The 23,541-nt window shown below is 38.4% G+C and overlaps 3 protein-coding genes across 8 annotated transcripts in view; all 3 read right to left on the bottom strand.

The window, feature by feature from the left end:
* LOC122662409 (biotin--protein ligase 2-like) overlaps positions 1 to 716 on the bottom strand; it is a 48,150-nt gene extending 47,434 nt beyond the window's left edge. The window contains exons 1-3 of one of the 3 annotated variants that reach the window (XR_006333018.1): positions 558 to 716; positions 189 to 456; positions 30 to 91 (exon numbers count right to left, since the gene is read on the bottom strand). Coding sequence is in view for 2 of the 3 variants with exons in the window: in XM_043858030.1 (XP_043713965.1) it covers positions 30 to 91; positions 189 to 456; positions 558 to 645 (418 nt within the window). In the remaining variant the exon portion in view is untranslated. Of the gene's footprint in view, positions 1 to 29; positions 102 to 188; positions 457 to 557 lie in introns of those variants that run through there. The other 2 variants (XM_043858030.1, XM_043858031.1) reach the window with 2 other exon arrangements.
* An 11,121-nt stretch (positions 717 to 11,837) lies between these two features.
* On the bottom strand, positions 11,838 to 12,471 carry LOC122661879. 2 transcript variants are annotated; one of them, XM_043857390.1, is made up of 3 exons: positions 12,280 to 12,471; positions 11,987 to 12,167; positions 11,838 to 11,943 (listed from the first exon to the last, which is right to left on the bottom strand). In XM_043857390.1, exons 1-2 carry the CDS (start codon positions 12,425 to 12,427, stop codon positions 12,043 to 12,045), a joined length of 273 nt encoding a protein of 90 aa, XP_043713325.1. In that variant the 5' UTR covers positions 12,428 to 12,471; the 3' UTR covers positions 11,838 to 11,943; positions 11,987 to 12,042. The 2 variants fall into 2 exon arrangements, with proteins under 2 accessions (XP_043713325.1, XP_043713324.1); XM_043857389.1 differs by having other exon boundaries at positions 11,838 to 11,950; positions 11,993 to 12,167.
* A 6,332-nt stretch (positions 12,472 to 18,803) lies between these two features.
* On the bottom strand, positions 18,804 to 23,052 carry LOC122661878 (F-box/LRR-repeat protein At4g14103-like). 3 transcript variants are annotated; one of them, XM_043857387.1, is made up of 5 exons: positions 21,208 to 23,052; positions 20,717 to 20,758; positions 20,463 to 20,601; positions 19,413 to 19,493; positions 18,804 to 19,326 (listed from the first exon to the last, which is right to left on the bottom strand). In XM_043857387.1, the coding sequence occupies exons 1-4, from the start codon at positions 22,321 to 22,323 to the stop codon at positions 19,462 to 19,464; spliced, it is 1,329 nt and encodes a 442-aa protein (XP_043713322.1). In that variant the 5' UTR covers positions 22,324 to 23,052; the 3' UTR covers positions 18,804 to 19,326; positions 19,413 to 19,461. The 3 variants fall into 3 exon arrangements, with proteins under 3 accessions (XP_043713322.1, XP_043713323.1, XP_043713321.1); XM_043857388.1 differs by lacking the exons at positions 18,804 to 19,326; positions 19,413 to 19,493 and adding an exon at positions 20,883 to 21,050 and having other exon boundaries at positions 20,185 to 20,601; XM_043857386.1 differs by lacking the exons at positions 18,804 to 19,326; positions 19,413 to 19,493 and having other exon boundaries at positions 20,185 to 20,601.
* Between the last annotated feature and the right edge of the window lie 489 nt (positions 23,053 to 23,541).

The raw sequence follows: 23,541 nt of genomic DNA, 5'->3' as shown, positions 1-23,541 counted from the left end.
ATATCATATCGAAACATCAGAGTTCAAACCTCTCCCTTTGAACTGAACATCAGCAACACAGACAGTACCGACAGGAAGCTCACTGAAATTGCTGCCCATCACTAAAATTAATTAAGAATCCAATCCCACAAAGTATTTGAAAAAATTAAACAAAGAGAAAGATAAATAAAACCAAAAAAAAAACTTACTGAGAAACGATATCGTGCGTCGAAGTCAACCGCGGAGACCAAATAAGAAATTTACCGAAACAATCAGTAGAAAGGGAACTCATGTAGTATTTTATCCGAAACGACTCTTCTTCAGTTTGTTCTTCCATCTCCGATTGCAGATGAAGCAGAAGGTCCGTGTTATCGGGAAGCTTCAAATTCTTATTGTTCTTCAAAGAATGAGCGACTTCAATCTCCACAGGTGATTTTCCGCATAAAATTAATAGAGAAGATGATGGATTCTCCATGGCTGAGGAAAGGAGATTACAAACAGATGAAGAAGAAAAAAAATATTACTACAGGAAAGACAATTTTAAACTAAACATGAATTGTAGTTGTTGGTGGACGGACCCAATACTGAGATAGAGCGTTTGTTAATCTGCGAGGGAAAAATGGGTTTTGATGAGATTGAAACCAGAAAACGGAACAAACTCGACATCAGAATTCGAAACCGCTTGTTTGAGCAAACGCGACAGCGACGCCACTGAGTTTACTGCACATTTTACGAACAGATTCGCCACAGATTGACGACGAATTCGATTGACAAATGCACCCTCTGTTTAGAAATGGTGAAGACGGCAAGCAAGGGCCTATTTGGCATGGGTTGTGAGAAACTCTTCTGCTCTTTCTCAGAAAGAGGTTGAACAACATTTTCGGGAACACACAGAGAAATGATTTGGTGGGATCGAATGTACTTGATTGAGCCTAGTAAGAGTGATTTTTTTTTTTTTTAAATTCTCTAATAAATGATCGGACAAAAAGGGAAAATTGCCTAGATCTATTAAATATAAAAAAGATTTGCAAAAACGGTAGATGTTAATTATGTTTTACAATCATAAATAGTAATGTTGAAAAGATTTTCCAAATCCCCATACGAGTAAAAGAAGCTTGAGGAATAACCTAAAATACCCCTAGCATGTTTCTTTCTTCCCTTCGAATTTTCATTTAATTTTTCTATTTTTTATTTTTTATTTTTTATTTCTTCTTCTCCTTCTTTCTCCTCCGCCACTAGTCCCACCCCCCCTTCTCCCTCCGCCGTCCCCTTCAACCCCCACCCCACCCTCCTCCCTGCAAATCGGCCCGCACTACCTCTACCACCGCCACGGCCACTTCCATCCACCCCTTCATCCCTCTCTCGCACTCAAAATCGTAATGTTCTTATGTTCTGCCTCGCCTGAGTGAACCCTTCGCCATCATCCATCAACGCATGCTTAGATTCATTGAAATTATTCTTCTAATCTAGACGTTTCCTGTCGATTTCGCATCCAATCCCCAATCTGTTCTGAATTTTCCCAATTTGCTTGGAAATATCCAAAACCCTCTCCTTATGAACTTTTAAGAAGGACTTTATTACTTCTCCAAAGTTTCTATTTATCTTTTTTTTTTTTTTTTTTTCCAGGTAGGGTAATTCAGCATTGATCAATTTATTCTATTGTTTTTCCATAGGGCATTGTGAGGGGCACATGTTGGGAAGAACTAAAGAAGGTTAGGTTAAAAATGTAGTTTTTTTTTCCGAAAAAACATGTAGGTCAATATGCAGTATTTACAGCCTATTATCTTAGACAGACTTGTACCCTCATCAGTAAGGAAGGAGAAGCATATCTCCACAAAAAGCAAGAAATGGTTTCATAGGACAGGGCGGGGTGGGGTTGCGAGGAAGAGAAGGGTCAAGAACAGGAGAGAGGGAGGAGGTGGATGGCAGTGGTGGTGCGGAGTTGTAGGGGAGGAAGGAGGGAGTGGTTACAGAAATGTTCACCGGAGGAAGGAGAAAAAGAACAAAGGGTAGGGTCAATAAAAAACTAAAAAGTATAAGATTAAATAAAGGAAAAAATTGAAAGAGAAGGATGCTAGGGGTAGTTTAAGATATTCATTTAGTTTTTCTCCTTATAAGGAAATTTGGTAAATCTTTTCAACGTTGTAACTTGTGACTGAAAAACATAATTTACATCTACCAATTTTGTAAATCTTTTTATTATCTAGTAGATCTAGGCAATTTTCCCTCGGAAAAAACTATTTGTGTTGTTCATATTAGGGCTGCAAAACTGATCGGATTCGCCTTGGATAGCGCTATATCCGCATCCGCATTCAATTAGTTAATCAACGGATTTGGATAGTGCTAAACGGATACGGATTGGATATTTTATCCGTTTACATGTAAATATAGCTTTTCGAATAGCTATAGCCTATCCGTATCCGCATCCGTTTAGTTTCCGGACGGATTCGGATAATGCTAAACGGATACAGACACGGATACGGAAACAGATTTTGGCTATTCATTTACACCCCTAGTTCATATGAAACTTGTCTCATGGTGGGTGGAGCAATTTGGATATTGGATTTGGGATCAGAATCGTTTCCAGGGAGTAGGGAACACACAGGGCGTTGCCAACGGTTGGGTTGTAGGCGGCATAGCTCAACCACTGGATGCCCCCTGGCAGCATCCTGGGCGCACGTCTCCCTGGAGATGAGCTAAATTCTTGGATTTGATCAGGGTTTTAAAAAAAATGGAATCGGTGTCTAAATCCATCAAAGCAGATTCTAATCCATATCCGCTTGGAATTGGTCAGATCCAGCTGATTCTAAGCTATTTGGATGTGAAAATTGGATTAGCTTTGAATTCGTGATTTGGCTTAAGAATCGGTCCGATTCAGGTTGAATATGAAGAAATGACTAAGAATAGGGCCAATCCGGTTCCAATTCAAGCATTAACAATTAGGATATGTCGAAATTGGGATCTATGTCAGTTGATTCCAATATGAATCGAGCTATTCACCGATCCAATTCCCGATTCTTGAAACCATGGGTTGGACCCAACCTTCTTGCCATCCTAGTTGGCTAGTTGGATGCATCTCATGGATTTCAGAATCATCTACTGATTTTTATCAGTATTTGGCGGCAATCAATACTACCACCAATACTGATTCGGATAGCGTGCCCTAAAACCCTAATGCCCTAAGGTTATGGGAGTGAGCACGAACTATTGTGTTGTTACTTGTACCTCTTATTAACATAGACATCTTAGGATTTGTTTCCATGATACTATTGTTAGTGTGTTTCCCAAAAATAGGAGAGTAGTTGTCTATCTGGGAGTGTGACCTACGCCAACACTCCCATATATTTATATCTCTCTCCTCCTCAAAACAAGAGGCTGAGGTATCTTTTCATACGAAGAGGAGAGACATAGACTCATGGGAGTGCTGGTGTAGACCACACTCCTGGAAAGAGATCTTAATTTTCTTCAAGATATTATTGACTTTTGTTAAACAATTTCCAAAGCATTGGATTTTCCCTCTTGTACTAGACTGCTAGCATTTAAGACTAGAACCCCGTGCATAAGTCCCGGCAATCCAAACCTTTTACCATTATTCTAAACAAAGGTCCCTAACTCTAACGGATTTTAAACATACCAGATAAACAAAGGGTGATTGATCCTAAAGATTAGTTATATGTCAAATTGGGTGTTCTTAAACCCAACTCAATGTAAAGCTAGCCATGTGTTGAGGAGCTTTCAACCTCCTCTTTAAAACATTATTGACTTTTAAACCACTTTCCAAACATTTATTTGGTCATGAATTTAGTTCTGAATGAACTCAAACTTACTATAAATAAAAAAAATAGAACCATGGATGACAATCCTCTAGATTAGTTACCTGTTGAATTTGGTAGTCTAACACGACAAGTCAATGTAAGGCTGGTCATATTTCATTTCTTGGTTTTTGATTCTTTAGTAGCGTTTGGTATACATTTTTGGAATGCTTTTTAGGTCGATTTTATATTCTCAAATGATAAAAATAATTGTTTTTATTATCCTAGAATGCAAAATCAACCTAGAATGCAAACCAAAGACAATCTTTCTATCCAAACCTTTTATAATTAATGTCGTTTATTGAATAGAAAGGCTGGCCATGTATGTATGATTAGTGGGAAAATAACATAAGCTTATTGTAAGGCTGACCATGGGGTAAGCTACAACATATCTCATACACTAAAAATTTCATAATATGGACTTCTCCTCGTGTCAGCTTTCTGAATTTTCAAGATATTATTGACTTGGTCATCCATGTTCAAAAGCTTTATTTCATGTCGCAACTTGAACTAACCAAATAAATGGAGGGTAATCTAGAACTGCATTCCTCAAAACTTGTACAAAATTGCTGACCTCGTAAATGATGTAGGCCTCATGAGCTTTACAAGTAAATCCTCAATAAATTAAAAAAATTAATTTTTATTTTTCTTTCCCTTATTTTCAGGTTCCCCAATGCCAAATGATCCGATTTGATATGTTGGCATTGACTTGTGAATGGCATCCTTCACATGTTATGTGAGTTTATCTATGAGATTTTCTTATTGATATTTTTAAGGTGTCAATTAATTTGTAATTTTAATATTTTGTTTTTTTTTAGTATAATACTTTTTTTTTCAATTAGGATAAATACTGTCATTTCAAATGAGTGCACCGAAAAATATACTTAACAATGATAATTTTGATAATGACATAATAATAAATTACTTTCAAATTATTTTTGAAAATTCTTTTATAACCCTAACTTAAAGAACTTTTGAGAATAAGAAAAAAGAAAATTAAAAAGTGTCAAATTCCAAATAAACCTATAGAAGTGTCATTTAGAAAGTCCATTACCTAAGCCCTATTTTTAATATCAAACCCAATTGCCACATTGTGGAAAAGCAATTAGGAAACTCTATGATTGCTTTTAATATATATCAAATTTGCGACAAAATTTGGCTTTTACGTACATGAATATCACGCGTATAATGATCTTGCTACCTCCCATGTACAATACCATTTTGTACGTCTTATCAATGAGCTCGTCTATGTCATTTGCTTAGAAAACCCTCTCCTAATAGTTATTATAAACTAAGGAAAATGTAACATACATCACCCTTATCTTATATGTAGATTCATTTATACCCTTCTCACATAATAAACAGTAGGACCCACAATGACACTTCCTCTCTTATTTTGACCACGAGAGGTTGCACGCTGGAATCTGCATTCCGGCATTGTATGCTTCTTTCACAAACTATTAATAGGTTGCATGATTAATGATAACTTGTAAAGTTTCAATACCCACGGCTTCCCACTCTTCGCAAAAGAAGGTTGGGATTTAGTTATTTGTAGATGGGGTATAGTGCTCCTGCTCTCTTTTATCCTTCAGTCCGAGTTTTCCTAACCCCGAATCCCTTCTCACTTCAGTAGTGGGATAGTTATCATTGCAAGATAGAGTTTCAAGTAGGGGGAATAAAAATATCAAAATTCATTTTCTTTTTAAATTAAATTCAATTAAATTTTCCTAACCCCGAATCCCTAGGCATGCTCCGAGATGTGTGTGGCACAGCTCAACCGCTGGATGGCCCCTGGCAGTACCCTGGGCACATGCCTCCCTTGAGCCGAGCTAAATTCCCCCCACACACACACACAAACAAATCTCACTGATAATGAACTTCTTTGAACAACATATAAAGATGAGATGGAAGATTACTGCACATCAATTAGTCAGTAGAATCTAACACAATCTAACAACACACACCTGGATGAAGCTGGACTAAAATGATCACTGGAGTGGGAGACATTCTTGATTTATGTTAGAAGATAATCCAATTTATACATGCTACTAATGCTTCCAAAAGTGACTTAAAATGACATGTCAAATGGCAACTTGATAGAAATCCTGTGCCAAACTTTCTAATTTTTTTGGGAGGAAGGATTAGATTGTATTTTATGACAAGAGTGAGACAGAAAGAAATTACAACCATATAGAACTCTGACTAGAGAAATCCCTATTTAAAAACAGTGCCAAACTATATTTTTAAGCTCCTAAATGGAGATGCCCAAACAATCATGGTAGGCCAACCCCCCCTCCCCTCTCCCCTTTTGTGGTCAATGTAGGTAACCAAAAAAATTAGGCAGGTAGATGCATTGCCCGGCATTCCAGAACCAGTAGAATCGTCCAATTGACAAACCAATTGAATCAGCTCCAATAGTCAAAATTTTCACGAAAATATAACTAATGCAAAGATCAAACCCCGAAATATAATTGATGCATAATCACATATCCAAGATTTTTAGGACATATAACAGATACGAGAAACAAACCCAAACGTTTCACCATGCGAGCCAGCTAAGCAAAACCTTAATAGTTAATAGGTACAGCCAGACTAGATTTTCGGCCCATAAGCATAAACTAGAAGAGACTAATCCAAAAGCAACTTCAGATCTGTAATTTAAAATTGGGAAAAAGAACGCTGCCCGGCAGCATCCCCTTGTGCCCTCTCACATGGGGCAGTGAACGATCACCCCACCCCTCCATTTGGATGCCCATGTACTCGATCCCATTGGCCCCCGCACAAGCACAGGGGCCACGCAACCTAGCAGCAAAGCCCGCCCTTTTATTATTTTGACAAATATATTAACTATTAGGATATGCACAACTCTGCACCCAACCCAAAAAAAAAAAAAGATAGTGGACATACTAATTTTTATAATAAAATAAAATATAAAAAAAGGGCAAAAATTAACCCATATTTGCACTTCATCTTGAACTGCTTCAAGTATGCCTTGGTTAGGGGTGTAAATGAATAGCCGAAATCCGTTTCCGTTTCCGTATCCGGGTCCGTATCTGTTTAGCACTATTCGAATCCGTTCGAAAGCTAAATGAATGCGGATACGGATAAGCTATAGCTATCCGACAAGCTATATTTACATGTAAACGGATAAAATATTCAATCCGTATCCGTGTCCGTATCTGTTTAGCACTATCCGAATCCGTCTGATAGCTAATCGGATGCAGATGCGGATATAGCATTATCCGAGCCGAATCCGATCCGTTTACAGCCCTAGCCTTGGTTGAGTTGGTTCCAACAATTAATCCGTCCCATACTTTTTCCTCTTCAACAGGATAGAATCCCTTGTAGACACCAAGAAAGCTTTCTAACGCCAATGACAAATTAAATTCTAAAACTTCTCCTTCACACTACATCTTGAATTGCTTATAATAGAATGCCGTAGTTCCAACAATTCATGCTTCTCAGGCTTTTTCCTCAGTTGGATAGAAATCAAAGACCAGAAAATCCACCATTAGACAACATAAAGTTGTCTTTCTAACACTGATTACACCTAAATTCTACAAATTTCTCACTTGCTAGTCAGCCATCTCTCGCCTTTCAGATCCTAGTGGCCTGCTCATTTATTTCCACTTTCAGGCTTCCTCTATTCCATCCCAGCGTCAGGAGGAAGATCCTTCTTTCTTCAACAATAGGAAACCCAAAAGCCCAAGATTTACCTACCTCTCTATTCACGTTCATGTTCATCTACCTTGAGGAAGCCTGAGAAAAAAAGATCTAAACAACCCCAAACCCATGTCAAAAAATTCAATTCAACTCTTTGATGGGATACCTGTTGTACTCGTCTCCACATTATTACTGAGTGACTTACATAGAGGCTTGCTGCGGGCCCAGCTCAACCTGAGGTCATATATACCCTGGACTGGCCATTCCCAGTGCAACCCAAGATTCAGTCAGTGACTTACTGGTACATTGTGTCCTTAGAGATTATAGCAGCTTTAGCTTGACTTGGTAACTGTCACAACTCACAAGGCCATTTCCCTCACTCTGCAGCAGTACAGTGCAAGGGTAGGGTGGTACCTCCGTCGTCACAAATCTTTCTCCTTTCTGCCCCTGTGCAATGCAAAGGAAAGGCTGCACCTTGGTTTTTGTCCATCTTTATTCTGTACCACTAAAAGGTTATGCACAAAACAAAAAGAAAAATATTGCTTTGGCCATTGCATCTTTGGGACTCTATCCCACTCTCAACCCAATGCATGTCTGCAGTGTGGCTGTCCATAAGTAGCTACAGGCAGCCTACAGCCCAACAACCAGTACAATAGTAGCAATAGAAAGAGAAGCCTTACCTAACCCACTGCTAAGGAGAATAGATTTCTTATGAGAATCTCAAACCATAATTTATTTCAGCCAAAATATGAATGAACACGGTACAAGTGGCTCATGCATAGACTATTTTACACTTCCTACTTCCCATAAGAGCAGAGAGGGATAAGCGAAAAGCAACTAAAACAGTTTATATTTGATTCTCAAACAAACCAATAATCCTAATTCAACTCTATCTAAAAAAATTTTGCAACTCCTGAAAGAAGTTGACACCTTTCCTAGACAAACAGACATAGCAGTTCAAAATGGACTCTTTATCAAAAGTCCCAGATATAGAAATCCTGGCACAGACTGACATCCTGTTGCTAAATTGGCCATAACTTCCCAATTAAGCTCAGAAATGGAAGATTATAGTCTTCTTATAAAGGTAACCGAATAAGCTCATTAATGGCACCAATATTATACAAAATAAACAAGTTTTGACCTTCCATAAATTGTCCGAAAGAAGACTTATGAAAATGCCCATAAAACAACATACCCTCCCCCCCCCCCCCCAAAAAAAAAAAATAAATAAATAAAACACACACCAGACAGTCTTTCTAGAGTTAATGTGGACTTTCAAAAGTAGAAATTCCCTTAACTGAAGCTAAATGTAATTCAGTGTCAACTTTGTCCAAGACTAAGGGCCACGCACAACTGCCTGCCATCTATGCGGTTCTACATCACCTATGTTAACTACAACTCTGGCACACCAAACCTTCACCAACCTCGCTGGCAGTTGGTTACCCTAAAAGCACAGTTTTTTTCAAGGACCACCCCACCAATGACCAAACTAAATTGCTGGCTCTGCAAGGTCAACATGCACAGCTGATGCTACACAAGAACCAATTGCAAGAGTTGACAGTAATCCACTTAGATTTTTTTCTTGGGTAACAGATGGCTTTTTCTTTTTCAGAACAATAACCCACTTTGTGTCTTACCATATTCTAAAAGACACAATTCTGTCCATGTATACCAACTCAGAGAATTCATTGAGGTAGAAGGGAACAAGTATCAACGAGGAACCATACACTTAACAAAAGAATCAGATGCACGCTTAGAATCACTGCATGCACAACGAGATGAAGAATTGATTTAGCAATGTTGAAGTTCTGCATCAATGACTAGAAACTAAATAGGAACATTCGTAGTGTTTTCACAGAAAAGTGCATGCCTAAAAGCTTTCAGGCAAAGGGCAAAACGGCATACAAGACCTTCACTGATGAGTGATGATTTTTGGTGGTTGGTGTGGTGTCAGGCTAGTATACTTATATTAGGGTCCCTTTGGTATCATTTTTATGTTTGTTTTTTTGGCAAGCTTTCATTTTTTCATGTGTTTGGTACTATTTGTGAAACTTGTTTTTATTTAAAATAAATGAAAAAACCACAAAAATCATAATAGACTCAAGACTCAAAGAGTGGATTATGGGCAAAAACATTTTTGCGCTCATCTTTAATTAGCACATGCCCTAACGGCTCTTTTCTGAGGCTAAAATGGTAAAACTACTTGCTTTTATCTCTCACACACAAGAACGCTCCTCGTTTCCTTCGTCTTGCAACGTTTCAGGAGGAAGACATGGTGCATTTCCCTTGACCTCCAAGGTTGATATTCCAAGGCCTCCATTCTTTTCACATTTCAGAATACAAGAGGAGTCCATAGGGACTTCAACAGTATGTAACCTCCCATTATCTTTAGAATCTTGATCATTTTTTGTCTTTTCAGTATTAAGAGTGGAGAAAATCACCTTCAGTTTCAAGTCATCTAGTTCTGGTTGTAATTTGGATGCCCTCCAAGCAGTAGTACCAATATAATCTTCAACATCCAAATCATACTCAAAATCTCCATATATATCCAATTCTGAATGAGAATCAATGTCAAACACATTATCAGGCCCTCTTTCCTGAGAGAGACCTCTTCTGTAAGGTCATTATCATCACGGTTCTTTGTCAGACAACTTGGACTGTTTGGCGGGGAATCTGATATAAGCCCTGCCATTCTCAATGCATCTTATACTGTGGGATCAGACAGAGTGACTTCAGTGTAGATTCTGTAGTTCTAGTAGTGTCTGCTGATGGAGGAGAAGATTTTGACTCTATAGCTCCACTAGCTTTCTTGTTATTTGCATGCTGTGATAGCACCTGAGAACAGAGATTTACATACACTAGTTTGCTGTTTGACCTATCAGTAACCTCCCTTTCAATGTTAACAGTTGAGTACTCTGAAACTGAATGTGTATTTTCAATGAAAAAATTGAATTCTTTTTGGGGATTCTATCCCCCTAAGATCAGAGTGGGTGGTTTGATTGTAGTTAAATGTCCATCCCTGCTTTAGTTTGGGGTTTTAGAGTACCTTACAAACTCATATCCCATAGTTGTATGTGGGAGACACTGCTGAGCCGGTTGAAAACAATTAACAATACCAATCCAATTGCAAGGGTGGGAATGGGAAGAAGAATCAGTGAGTGTCCAAGAAGGCAGAAGATCAGAATGAGTGGTTTGGTTGTGGAGGAGGCTGGCTTTCCACTTCAACAGAGCCTCTGCTTGATGTAAGTGTCCTTTAAACCCCAATCCAATCAGTCTTAAAATTGATAGGAACTGCCTTCATGCTCTTTGGAACTGTTATTAATGATGTGCTTTCAGTCTTAAAATTGATAGGACACACAATGACATTTCTCTCTCCTATTTTGACCATGTGGACCCCATGTAGACCCCATATGGATGATACCAGTTTCCAACCCCTCATTGGTTGTAGTGTGCAGATTCCTTCATACACTGCCTTTGTAGGAAACCCTCTCCCCTATTAGTAAGAATTTCAATAAAAAAATTATTCTGCACATAAGCATACCAAACCTATTTTTCATTCTACAATCTATTATGTATAATAATTACCAAATAGTTTCATTTTTTGATCAAAGATTTTTTTCAATGATGATTTTTTTTTTAAATAGGCCATAAACAAAAAAAAAAATAATGATACCAAAGAGACCCTTAATCTTCTTTCCTTACTATCACAGTAGGTAGGGCTTGTCCAATTGGACTGCATACTGCTGTAAAATATTTTTAAACAACAAACCAGTAATCAGAGCAAACTAAATGTATTTGCAGGATTGGGGCATTACTTACTTATCTATAAGCGTTCAGACAGATTAGGTAAAGAATACGATGAAAACGAAGGTTTTTGAGCAAATCCCCTTAACACCTAACAGAAATCAGTATTGTATAAATAGTTGATTCGGATGGTTTGTTAATCCAAAAAAAATAAGGAAATTAATTTAATGAAATCAAATCCCCACTTTGGTAGCACTAACTTGACTTCTCGTTTTAACATCTTCCCTTCGTCCTTTTAGCATGGTAGACATCAAGTGTAACTAGTATGCTGGGGGAATTTGGAAGTTCTTCATATATTTACTAATGGCAGAAAAAAAACAACAGAAAAGACTGCTAACAATGATATTAAAGCATTCAAATTTGAGCTAATGGGTGCCGTTCAATATTTTGTATCTTTTCATCGTCAAACCATATGATAAATACAAGAGACATTCAAATTATTGCAGCTGGTCACTTCAACAGTTAGAAACCGTATAATCTTTCTGTATCCATATCAGAAAAATTCAATACGACATGGAAAGAGTCACACTATTTGCTACCATTATGAAATACGTACTGTCAGATTCAGAGCTTATACTCTAACTTGGATGAAGAAACTGTGAATTAGAAGAAGACATCAAAACGAGCGAGTTGACATGGTGCAGCACGAGAAGGTTCTCCAGTTATTGCAATCAAGCAACCAATACATACAGCCAGGCCAAGTTAATAATGGCGCCAATCTAATCTAAAACGGAAAAATTAACCAGAAATTGTACAAAACCTTATTATTTGGCTACGGTTGAAGTCAGTAAACCCCAAGAATACGCCTTGTACTCGCCACGCTAACCTTACCACCCCCGCGATCGGAATTTGATTCATCATGAACCCAACCAACAGATCTCCTGGCCTCAAGAACGAACTGCGATATCCCTGATACAACTCGAAACAAACAGTCGATTTGAGTTCCCAGAACATTACAACTTACATTCTAGATTATTATGAAGGGAATAAAAATACAGAGAAAAGGAGAAAGAGGAGAGACCTTCTTTCACGGTTTGTCTCTTCTCTCGGATCTCGTGAATTGTTGCAGAGAGTTTCCAGTAAAGAGGACGGCCTACATAGAAGCCAACGACAAGTACAAGAATGACGAAAACTACTCTACATGAAACCTTAGCTACCGAAGACGCCATTGTTTTCTTCTCCCGTTGTTTCTCGTTCCTCTGGAGAGAGCTGACTGCGATTTCTTCAGAATGGAGAGAGAGAGAGGGAGAAGTGGAAAAGAAAAGGTCGAGCGATTTGTCCGTCGTTCATTAAGATCTGTCTGGTGGAGCTGTAAAGCAGAGTTCCAATAAGCACGCAACGTGTCGGGAGTAGCTCAGCCGTAGGATTCATAGATCTTTGATCTCCTTGTCAGATGCGATAAGAAGGAAAGGTTATGATGGTGTGTATCCCAGTATGTTACACTATGAGAGCTCATCTTCGACTGGATTGACAGTTAAATCTTAGGACATTTCACGGTGATAGCATTTCCCTTTGGATTTGGATCCTCTGTCGCCTGCGGTTGAGCGGCCATCATGCTGCGTTTAATTCACATGCGGTCATTTGGATTTCATGTCAATCCAATGGTTGATAGACGAGCTCAATTCAAAGTTCAAAATTATCGTTCAAAATTATAAAATACTAGGCTACCGTCTACCAACCATTGGATTGACATGAAATCCATGTGGCGGCCAGTGAGTTGAGCGCAGCATGATGGTCGCTCAACCCGAAGCTACAAAGGATCCAAATCCTTTCTCCATTTTATTTTGCAACCATACATTTGATCTCTAACTAATTTTGATTGTAATATTTTATTTTTCTATTATTTTATTTATATTTATTTATTTATTTTTATTTTTTTGATAAAGAGAGATTTTATTCAAAAGGGGACCGATTACACGCCAAGGTATTTAGATACACATAACTGATTTAGCCAAGGAGAGGATTGAGGCCATATTGTCCTACACCAGATGGATAGGCCTCTTCGAGCAAGGGAATCGGCAACATCGTTGATAACCCTTGGAATATGATTGAAGGAGCACTCAACCGGAGGCGCACAAATAAAGTTCATGTCCTCAATGATAGATGAGATCTCCACCGAAGTTCTGCTGTGGGGGTTTGGATTGATTGGGTCACCTCTAAGTTATCTGACTCCACCATAAAACGAAAAAGGGTAAATTACACGTCACCATCTGGTTTTCAAACGAAACTCAGATCACCCCCTCTACAGTAATGGTGTTACTCTGCTGTTAGTTATTGATGTGAAAGGGCTATTTAACCCTTGTACTAAAACATTAGAATTAAATTTACAATACATTGCTAAAGGGTAGTTTAGGGATTTAAATTTATCTAACGTTAGGGACTAATTTGTCATATTGGGGTCTAAACCAGGGGGTGATTTAAGTTTTTTCAAAAACTAGGGGGTGATCTGAGTTTCATTTAAAAATCAGGAGGTGATATGTAATTTACCCAATGAAAAAAGCGTTTTGAAATTGCATTGATAATCCCAGATCTAATTGCTTCAACTTCTCTTACTAAAATCGATGGCATAAGAACTGGTTCTGAAACTGCTTGATTCACTAAACCGTATTGGTCCCTAATGATGTACCAGACATTGACAATTGATCTCCACCTAGAGATGCTCTATACCTTCCGATCAACTTTGTAGCAAACCCTCCCTCCCTGGTTGCCAAGGCTTCCCTTTTAATAGGCGAAGAGAAGTTAGTTGGATCTGAAATGGCAACAATAGGATTGCCTGAAGCGTTTCGAATGATGAATCCCAGGCCACCTGTTGTTCCTTTAAGAGCAGCATCTGAGTTTATTTGAATGTATTAGTAGGTGGAGGGGACCAAGACTCGGATCTGGGAAGCCGCTTTGTTGTCGCCGAAAACTCAGATTTGGGATCCATGTTAAGTCTACTTCAGTGCTTTGTCAAACATATCAAATTGGTGAGCAAAGCGTTGAAGAACATCTTTAGGTGTCAAGATAAGCTCATTTCGGGTCTTCCATAAGCTCCAACAGATAACCAAAGCCAGACCAACCTTGCTTCTTCTCTTCACATATCTTGTTCCAGCTTTGAATGAACAAATGGAGTTGAGGATTTGAGATAGGGGGAAAATGATAGTGCTAATCCGAACCAAGTAGCTTTAGCAAAGCTACAATCTAGTAAGATATGATCGATTGTCTCTTCTGTGGCTCCACATCGAGGGCAAAGAGTATCAATATGAACTTGGCGACGACAAAGGTTGTCACTGGAGGCTAGAACCCCCCCCCCCCCCCCCGAACAAGCCCGCCACAAGAAATTGCGCACTTTTGAGAAAGTATAACATCCCCACACGTCTATCTTCTTGAGGGAATAGGCTCAATTTGATTTGCACTATGGCAGTAACATCCTTAGGATGAAAAGTAGCATTAAGGTCTTTCTTCCACACTCGATTGTCCTGATCTATCAAATCCGCAACTAAGAGAACCTAAGGATTTCAGTATTGTTGATGCTTGATCTTGAAATCAACATTGTGAGGGATCCAACCATCATCCTAAATACGAATCTTCTCCCCCGATCCAACCATCCATAATAGCCCTAACTAAAAAACCTTACGACCTCCAGACCCACGAGGGATTAGAAACACCTGGAGCCTCAAGAAATGTAGACCGAGGGAAATAAAGTTGCTTGCAGAATTTCGACCAATGTGACTCAGGTTCCTTCCATAATCTTCAAGCTAGCTTACCCAAGAGAGCTTTATTTGGAAGTGTAGAATTTCAGATTTATTTGTTTGCATGGGAATGGAGATTTCCTCTTTAAGTATGCTTCACTAGGCATAGTAATGGGAAGAAAACCCTAAAAAATGGAATGCATTTTGGAATTAAAGAGACTTTCACATGCTTAGAACCATTTAGGAACTAGAACTGCCCATTAATAATTGATTATGGATCATAGGTTTGGAACCAATTAGCTAAATGAGATGGTTCTAGGGATGGACCCTTTGGGACCAAAACCAATTAGGACCCATCTTGATTACCAAAATGCGAACCCTTACTTATATTACAATACCCAAAAGTCTCAATAAAATTGCATGGGATTGCTTTCACAATAAAAATAAAAATAAAAAAGGGAGAAAAAATGCCACCCTATCGTGTACACCTGTACCCAGACACAGTTGGACCCAAAATGACCGGTACACCCCTACCTTTTCATGGGGGTGGAGCAATCATTTTGTGCCCGGCTGTGTCTAGACACAAATACACCCCAAACACACGACTAGGTGGCTTTCCTTTTCCCATAAAAAAAATGCTAATTCCACAACTAGAAAGCCTAAGAGCTCTACAAGTGGTGCAATGGCTATGAAACCAGGCATCGATCTCTTGCCCTAAATAGAATTAGGGATAAAGAATGCTAACCGATCGTACGCAAAGCGTGGCGACCGCACCCAGACACAAAAAGCGCCTTGAGTGCCTGAAAATCACATCCTTACCCTTACATAAAAGTGGAATTTCCAAGCACCCAAAGTACTTTTTGTGTCTAGGCGTGATTACCACGCCTTACACACAACCGGGTAGCATTCTATTACCCATATAATTATAAGTTCGGAGACTTACCTCATACTAGTTGTGCTACATATGGGAGTTTAGTGGGCAATAATATATACATTCTAAAAATGCAAGAAAAGCTGCATATAGTAGAATCCCCTTTTTAGCACAAAAAAGAAAACCATAATTAGGGTATGGTAAGAACATTGTCTGGTGTCGAGACATAGGAGTGCATGAAATTACCACCCCATTTCCCGTGAATAAAAAATCTCATCCATATTGATGCCCTTGCATGCACTTTCATTCGCCCCACGCTGGTGCAAGGGCCACACAACAGAGCAACGATCTCTTGCCCTTAGGTTATATATGGAAAGCAATCTAACTTAATATGCATGAACCTACTTATTTTACAAATACCCCTTTATGCATGGAAAGTCATAACACATGGAATTAACAATGAAAAACAATAAAACACTAATAAATTAAACCTAAACATGCTTAAATCTCAGAATAATAAAGAAATAATTTCTATAGAATTTATAAATTTCGAAGATGGAGTTAAATTGTCAAATGACCATAATACCCCTCTTAATGCGATGGGATGCAACATGAATGAAAAATATAATGAGTGCAGAAAAATAAGATAAAATTGCAATAAATCCTATAATGTCAGAAGATGTTAGAAAACATGCTGTTATATTTTTTGGAAAACAAAACTAGGGGTAGAATGGCCAAAAGACAAAATACAGCAATTATGCAAGTAATACTATAATGCAAACAATAAATATGAAAAAGATGCATAAAAATATGGAAAATTCTAATTCCTTCTCAGAAGCAAAATTAAAATAAAAACTAAGGACACTACTTGAACCCCCTCTCAACCAGTGTTTGCAAAATCCGGAATCAAAACCCAGATTGATTACGGCCAATTCAGATCTGTATTGACCGGAGTAGATCCGGAATCAGCCAGAATTGACTTAAAAGGACCCTAACCCTAGTTTCAGTGCAGCAATTGGGCAAGCCGGATCTGCCAGAACCACAATCGACCTCAGCCGATTCTGATCCGAATTTTAAATCTATGCTCTCAATGTCACTGCGAGTTCCAACAAACTTGAGTCCATTATCAGTAGAGTTAATAAGCCCTGTTCTGACTTCTGAGAAGAATTTTTTTTCATATTCTTCTCTTGCTAAAAGTGATTACCTTTTTTTTTTTTTCCTTCGACGAGCATACAAATTCATTAACAATTAGTAAGTCACAGTTTCATGGTGCACATCCAAAGCAGGAACCCCAAAATAATAAAGGGAAGGAAATTTTCCTTTATACCTATAGTTGTGCTAGATAATGAGTTGACAGATTACCATCTCTTCAAACGTGCATTATAGACAGAAATAAAAGTACTAAATAGTTCTCTTACAGTCTTTTGATGGCCAATATACCACCTGCTTCAGTCCTTGGTGCAGTCCAACTCCACCAGAATCTGGGTCAGTCCTAGGCGATTGGAGTGTTGCAGTTCTTGTTGAACTGCTTTCCAGCCCCATTCTTTGGGCACCTCCTGCCCCTGTCTTGAAAGCCAATTGTTGCAGCCACACAAAAACCTCGATCACATATTCACATACAACCCATCCTATAGCTCCCTGCTTTGAAGAAGGAACAAAAGCACCCACCATCTGTGCTTAGCTTCCACCAACCATTCAGTGATAAGTACCATTCATAAACGTGAGTTAGATTTTGTTACACATACTAATCCAAAGCTTGGGTTCAAAAGGATTAGTTAAACATATTGAAAACCATGCAACATGTTTCAAAAATCATAGCAATGTCAAACATATGATATTTCTTTTTTAAGAACAATATTATTTCTACATTACCAAATGGTATAAATCCCAACTGCAATATATGCTAGAACTTAACCTCTCACAAAAGAACCTAATTCCTGCCCTGTTTTCTGTTTTTTCCTGCAATTGATCTACCATACCATTCCCGCCGCATTAAGATATATATATTTTGGGCTGGTTCTATCCATCAGGGCTGGGTGATTCCCTCCCTAAAGTTTCAGTCCAATAGGAAGTGTGTTGGCGAGTTCCCTCACCTGCAAAGAAGTTTTACTGCAAGTTTGAGAAACCATAAGAAGAAGACACACTTTTGGTATTTGCACATAAGGACAGCACTTTAAAATTATACAAAAGTCATCTTTATCTGAAATTGATTCTGTTTTACTCTTTCATTTTCCATAAATTCCAGTATAGCCCTTCCCTTTTAAATTTATTTTACGATTCAATCCTAGGTCCCGTTTGTTTCCCACTAGAGGTCGTAACTGTTCTAGATATTTACAAAACTGCCACTAGTCATTCAATTTGAGTTATTTGTCACTTGTGGGCCCATAGGATCAAATTTAATCCAGGGATTGCATCACTCCTACTAGACCTTTTCTACATGTTTGACTAGGTGAAGACATTACCTTTCATTGCGAGATTTAAAAAAAAAAGTACTAAAATGCATGAAATCAGAAAAAAAAAAATGTGTTTGCCGAGAAGAGAAAGGAGAACCACCTACTTCCTTTGATGCATGGAAAATAGAATTAGAATCATCTAAAAAACACCAAAGCAAATCCATACATTATGAAGTGTAGACAACTTGAGAAAAAGAAATCCCATCTTCCCTAGCTGGAGGAACATACAAGAATTTGATCCATAAAACCACATCCTTCAGTTGTCTTGCCGAATAATCTTACAATGGATAAATCATAAAACTGCTGTGAGAGAATTCAACAATAATTCACAACATCTATACACATGAGCAATAAAATTATAGGGTATATCAGGGAACTTACAGCAAAGCAATTGACTTTTCTGAAAACCTAATCTTGTATCACAAATGCACACGACATCTAGGGGCATGTTCTTTGACGTGGAGACTTAGAGCTTGCACTGCAGAGGATTGCCCCATCCCTCTTCCCAGTCCACACTATAAATTTCATGTAGTCTCCGCTGGATAAAATATGGTGGAATCAACACAGACATCAAATTAAGGATAATAAAAACACAAATTAGAATTAGCTAGGGGTTTAAGAGTGCTTAAGCAAGTCTCAGAAGTGACTCTACCCGTCTCCTTAACTAGATTCTTACTTGCTTGAACCACCTTAAATTTCTTCTTTTTGACAACATGTTTTGTTTTCAATTTATTGGTTGAAGATAGCTTTCTCAAGGTCCAGCTCCATGTGAAATCATATTGCCATCTTGGTCCTTCACCTCCTTGGTCATCTTTTTTCTCTGCTTCCCCTCACTCCTCTCCTCCTCCTCAGCCCCCACAATCTCTCTATTTGACAGCAAGAACTCCAACAGTGATCTTTTTCTGCCTTCTATGGAAAGGAAAATATTCAAGTCCCCACCCCATGGTCAACCAAAAGGATTGGATGAGGAAGTTCCTTCATTAGGCCTCATTGCAATGCGCACCACCACAGATGATGGTGAAGATAGCTACTAAAGGTTGATGGCTGAGAGGGGGAAAGGGGCTGAAAACATAGGCCAACCCAGTTAGAGTTTTTGTGGGTTCATAGATAAGATGTGAGGAGTGAAAAAAACCCAGCAAATCAGAGAGAGGATATAAGAATTTCCAACATGTGTTGAGTTACACTTGAGGATTCATATGATAGTCTGTTCACCTCAGAGGTGCAAACTCTGCAGCAGCAGCAGGAACTGCAGAGAACAAAAAACCTACTCAAACTATCTGAAGGAGCTTGCATCAAACAAGGGAACTCATGCTTCAACTGGTACTAATCAGATCTGTTGCTAATAAGATAATGGAATCTCTTCAAAACACACATTCAAGTTTTGGCAACTATTCATATTTTGTTTGTGTAGCAAGAGAAACAACTCTGAACCACATTTCAGGGAAGCTTGGGGCCAAGGCAACAAGCAGATGTATATGGATGAGGGAGTTAACCCCATCTCCCAGCAGCTTTCAGTAGAAAAGTCATGGTCTGGATGCTGTTCGTGCCGGTGATGAAGTCAGTACTAGTCAATCCATAGAAGAGTTTTAAACTTGTATCCCCTTTTCAATAAGCAATAAAAATTGAAATTCCCAAAAAAAGAAAGAAAAAGTTGGGGAAGTGTTCTTTGTCTGGGAGTGTGGCTCCTGCACGTGCACGGGGGCCAATGAAAGAGTGCATCGTGGCATCATTTGCACAATTCAAGGGGGGTGGGGCGGTCATTTCGCCCCCCCCCCCCTGTGTCTGGGCACAGGGCATACACTCCTGGACACAGTTCTTTTCCCCAAAAAGTTATTAACTCTATCCATTGCAGATCCTCCATTTGGCCAACTCGGTGGAAAAGAGCACATTCCCCAGTGAAGAAACTCAGGACCCTAGCGGAAAGAAAAATAAAAAAATAAAATGCATGTATCACGGACTAGGTCAATGATAAAAGAATAGGTTCAAGGTCAAGCATTACATTGAGGTTAGGACTTAGGATACCATCGCAAGCTTCATTGCATGATGGTTGGTAAATTCAATATGTTGTTTCAGAAGAACAATATGCAAAGACTTGGGGAGGCTTGCTGAAATGTTTGTAACTTGTCATCAAATTTTTCCTTGATACCACTTAAGGTAAATCTTTTAGAAGCAACAATAATCATTTCCTCCAAAACCATCGCATTTTTCATAACAAACTTCAGAAACATGAGTTCATTTTCACATCCTTGGAGATTCCGCATCTCTACAGTCTTGAGGTGATGCAATGGGCACTTAAGTGGCAATTCTGCTTCCCAATTGTCTCCATTGTTTGCCACATCCAACATAGCCTAAATAAGACCAAAGAAATGATAACTGAAATTTTAACAGCGTTACAGTCTTCTAAATGGAATGTTAATGAACCAGAAAGTGAAATGGTTGAAGCACTAAATGCTTGACAATTACCTCATTACAAACTGGGTGCTTTTCATACCATGATAAATTCTTCTAGTTAACCAAAAAACCAAAAGACAAAAATTACAATAAGAAATTCAATGGATTTAGGAAAATTAAGCAGTAAATAGCTGTAAAAGGTAATATACTCTGATTATTAAAGAGGTTTGGTGATTACCACTGTTGACTCCAAGATAAAAGTCTCTATGTTAGGTGAGCACTTGAGTAAATATACAATTGCACGAAGGCAGTCTTTTGAAAACCATGTCTTCAGCTTCATATACCTCAGATTACAAAATGGAGTTGGCAGACATTCTAATACATAATGTGGGGCTTCGGCAACCATCTTCTCACATAAAGCAAAGAACAAAAGCATCCAGAAACAGTTCAGATTATTAACACTTACAAGACAGTAGCGTAAGAGACAACACTAAATGTAAATTTTCATTTTAATGGTGTTAACAAGCTTCAATTGTACCTTCACAAATAGAAATCAAACATACCTCAAGCATAAAGGCCGATAATGTCAATGCTTTTACTCTACAAAGCCCTCGTAAACATTTTATCATACGCTGAGCATACAATTGCTTCCTCTCAATAGAAAGCTCCACCGTTTCTTCAAATGGACGACCTTCCCCTATTTTCATATCAAACTCGGCACTAACCAGAGCAGACAGGTTCCCTAGGAAATACTCTTTTGTCATGTAATCAACACACCTCAATGATGTAAGATTTGGGGCCCATATATTGACCTTACAATCATCTGAGCCACAATGATCCATAGAACAAGCTTCTACTACCAATTTCTTCAGCTCATGTGAACAAATAATGATATTCTTTGCGTACTTAAATTGGCACATTATTAAAATTAAAGTTTCCAAAGCCGGGCAGCCAGATAAGATCTTGGCAATCAGTTTCTCTTCCAGATTAACTAATTCAAGATGCAAAGTTTTCAGCAGAGGTAAATTCATTGAATCAGGAAGCTTTAGCTCCAATGGCACATAATCCATGTCCAACTTCAAGACCCTCAATGATTTACAAGTGAACAGGCAGAGCGGTAACTCAAGGGGTTCTTTTGGTCTGATTTTGAGATGGAACTGGTGAACATTACGCCTCACTGCAACGAAGATCCATGAATGAATGCGATTAATGTCACAATACCAGCCACAGGAGATACAGAAGTTCTGTATGTCAGAGCTGTTCCGGAGAAGCAGTACCCTGTCCACGAAATCCATAAATCCATTCTTGGACTCATCTCTTCCTCCTATCCTTGAGAGAAAGTATTGATGGTCAAAGTCTAAATTGGGCACAGAAGTCCAGATATATCTCCATCTTCGGGACAATAAGCTGGTCTGTACAACATATCTCATGTCAAGGAAAGAAAGTATGCGACAAAGAATGGTTTCTGGTAAATTACTGATTCTGTCCTCATTCTCCATCCTTTCAGTGGCAGGCCCCATGTGTGGAGGCTTCAGCTTTCTAGAAGAACTATCTCCACTCTCCACCATGTCTGTGACAGATCTTGCATCTGCAGGCTTCATCTTCTTACCAGTACTAAAAAGTGATGATTTTCTTGCTCTCATATTTTCCTTTGGGGCCGGGGGTCTCCTTTGGTTCATGATTTTGAAAACTGAAGTGTAAATGTGTAATTCTTACCCTACCTTAGTCCAAAGATGGGTTAACTACAGAAAGAACATGACAATGTACATAATGTGAGGAACCACTCTGAAAACCTAGATTGACCAGGATTTCTACCACCACACTAACTCAAATGGTCCATAATGTACATATGAACAAAAGGAAATGCCTTACAGGTCACATTTCACTGTACAGAAGAACCAAAGGGTAGTTGGAATGGTTTTGTCCACATGGGCTAACCACGTAGGAACTCTATATCTAGAAAACAGCCCAATTTGACAAACATCCAAAAGAAGAATTACGAAAATCCCATCAGTAAAGAAATGGTGATATAATCAAACAGACAAACAAAGTGAACTTGCCCAAATGCATTCACAATGTAACTATAGATGGGACAGCAGGATCCCAGATCTTCCCTTTGTAGATTTGATGATACCCAATCCGTAAGGAATTCAAGTGATACAATGTCCTTCCGAAGCCCAAATGGAGAATGCCCTGCCAGCTGATTATCATTCAGTTTCTTGCATATGTAATTTTAGGAGGACTGAATTGGAAGGTTTTCACCACTACTCTAAGATTTGATACACATTAAATTATGTAAGCTTAATTAAATATGTAATCTAGCACACAACTTCTAGCCTATTGTTAAAACAAATGCATACTGAAGTTACTTTTAAAAGACGAACCAAAAAACAAGAAGAGAACTCAATCTTCTTGACATTGAATAAAATTTAAAAGAAAAACAACCTTTAAATGGATTCTCAAAGAATCCCTTTACACACAATCTAGGTTTTTTCATTTTATTAAAACTGAACCTTTCATCTCAAGTTTTCAAAGATTGTACAATAAATTCTTTTGGTAACATGTGCACATTAAAAAAAAAAATTAAATGGGAAAAATTAGGCTGCCTCTTCAGGTAAATAATTTCAAGTGAACTTCTGACATTTTGATTATGTAGAGGTACGTCTCAACTACTACTTATAGACACATTGAGGTACAAATTTTGACATTATAGCTATCCACAAGTACAATAAGATACTCAAATGGCATTCACCAAGTACAGAGTTTCCCTGAAGCAGCAGCATTATAAATTTTAGAAGCAGAGTTCAGATGAAAGACAGAATGCAATTCAAGCAAGTTGGCCAACTGCCCAACAGTCTGGCTCACCCAAATGAAAGACAGACTGCACTTCAAGCAAA

The sequence above is a fragment of the Telopea speciosissima genome, chromosome 5, assembly GCF_018873765.1.
Source record: "Telopea speciosissima isolate NSW1024214 ecotype Mountain lineage chromosome 5, Tspe_v1, whole genome shotgun sequence".
Classification (NCBI taxonomy): domain Eukaryota; kingdom Viridiplantae; phylum Streptophyta; class Magnoliopsida; order Proteales; family Proteaceae; genus Telopea; species Telopea speciosissima.
The sequence above is the reverse complement of the archived record's forward strand: the minus strand, read 5'-3'. Positions and strand labels throughout refer to the sequence as shown.

What these genes read in the sequence shown, in the direction of transcription:
- LOC122661879 (XM_043857390.1), bottom strand. Translation starts at nt 12,427, where the DNA reads ATGGCGTCTTCGGTAGCTAAGGTTTCATGTAGAGTAGTTTTCGTCATT. An exon ending in GAGACAAACCGTGAAAGAAG is followed by an intron (nt 12,168 to 12,279) that starts GTCTCTCCTCTT and finishes GAGTTGTATCAG; the next exon opens with GGATATCGCAGTTCGTTCTT.
- LOC122661878 (XM_043857388.1), bottom strand. Translation starts at nt 22,323, where the DNA reads ATGAACCAAAGGAGACCCCCGGCCCCAAAGGAAAATATGAGAGCAAGA. An exon ending in TTATCTTGGAGTCAACAGTG is followed by an intron (nt 20,759 to 20,882) that starts GTAATCACCAAA and finishes TTGGTTAACTAG; the next exon opens with AAGAATTTATCATGGTATGA. An exon ending in AGCACCCAGTTTGTAATGAG is followed by an intron (nt 20,602 to 20,716) that starts GTAATTGTCAAG and finishes GGTCTTATTTAG; the next exon opens with GCTATGTTGGATGTGGCAAA.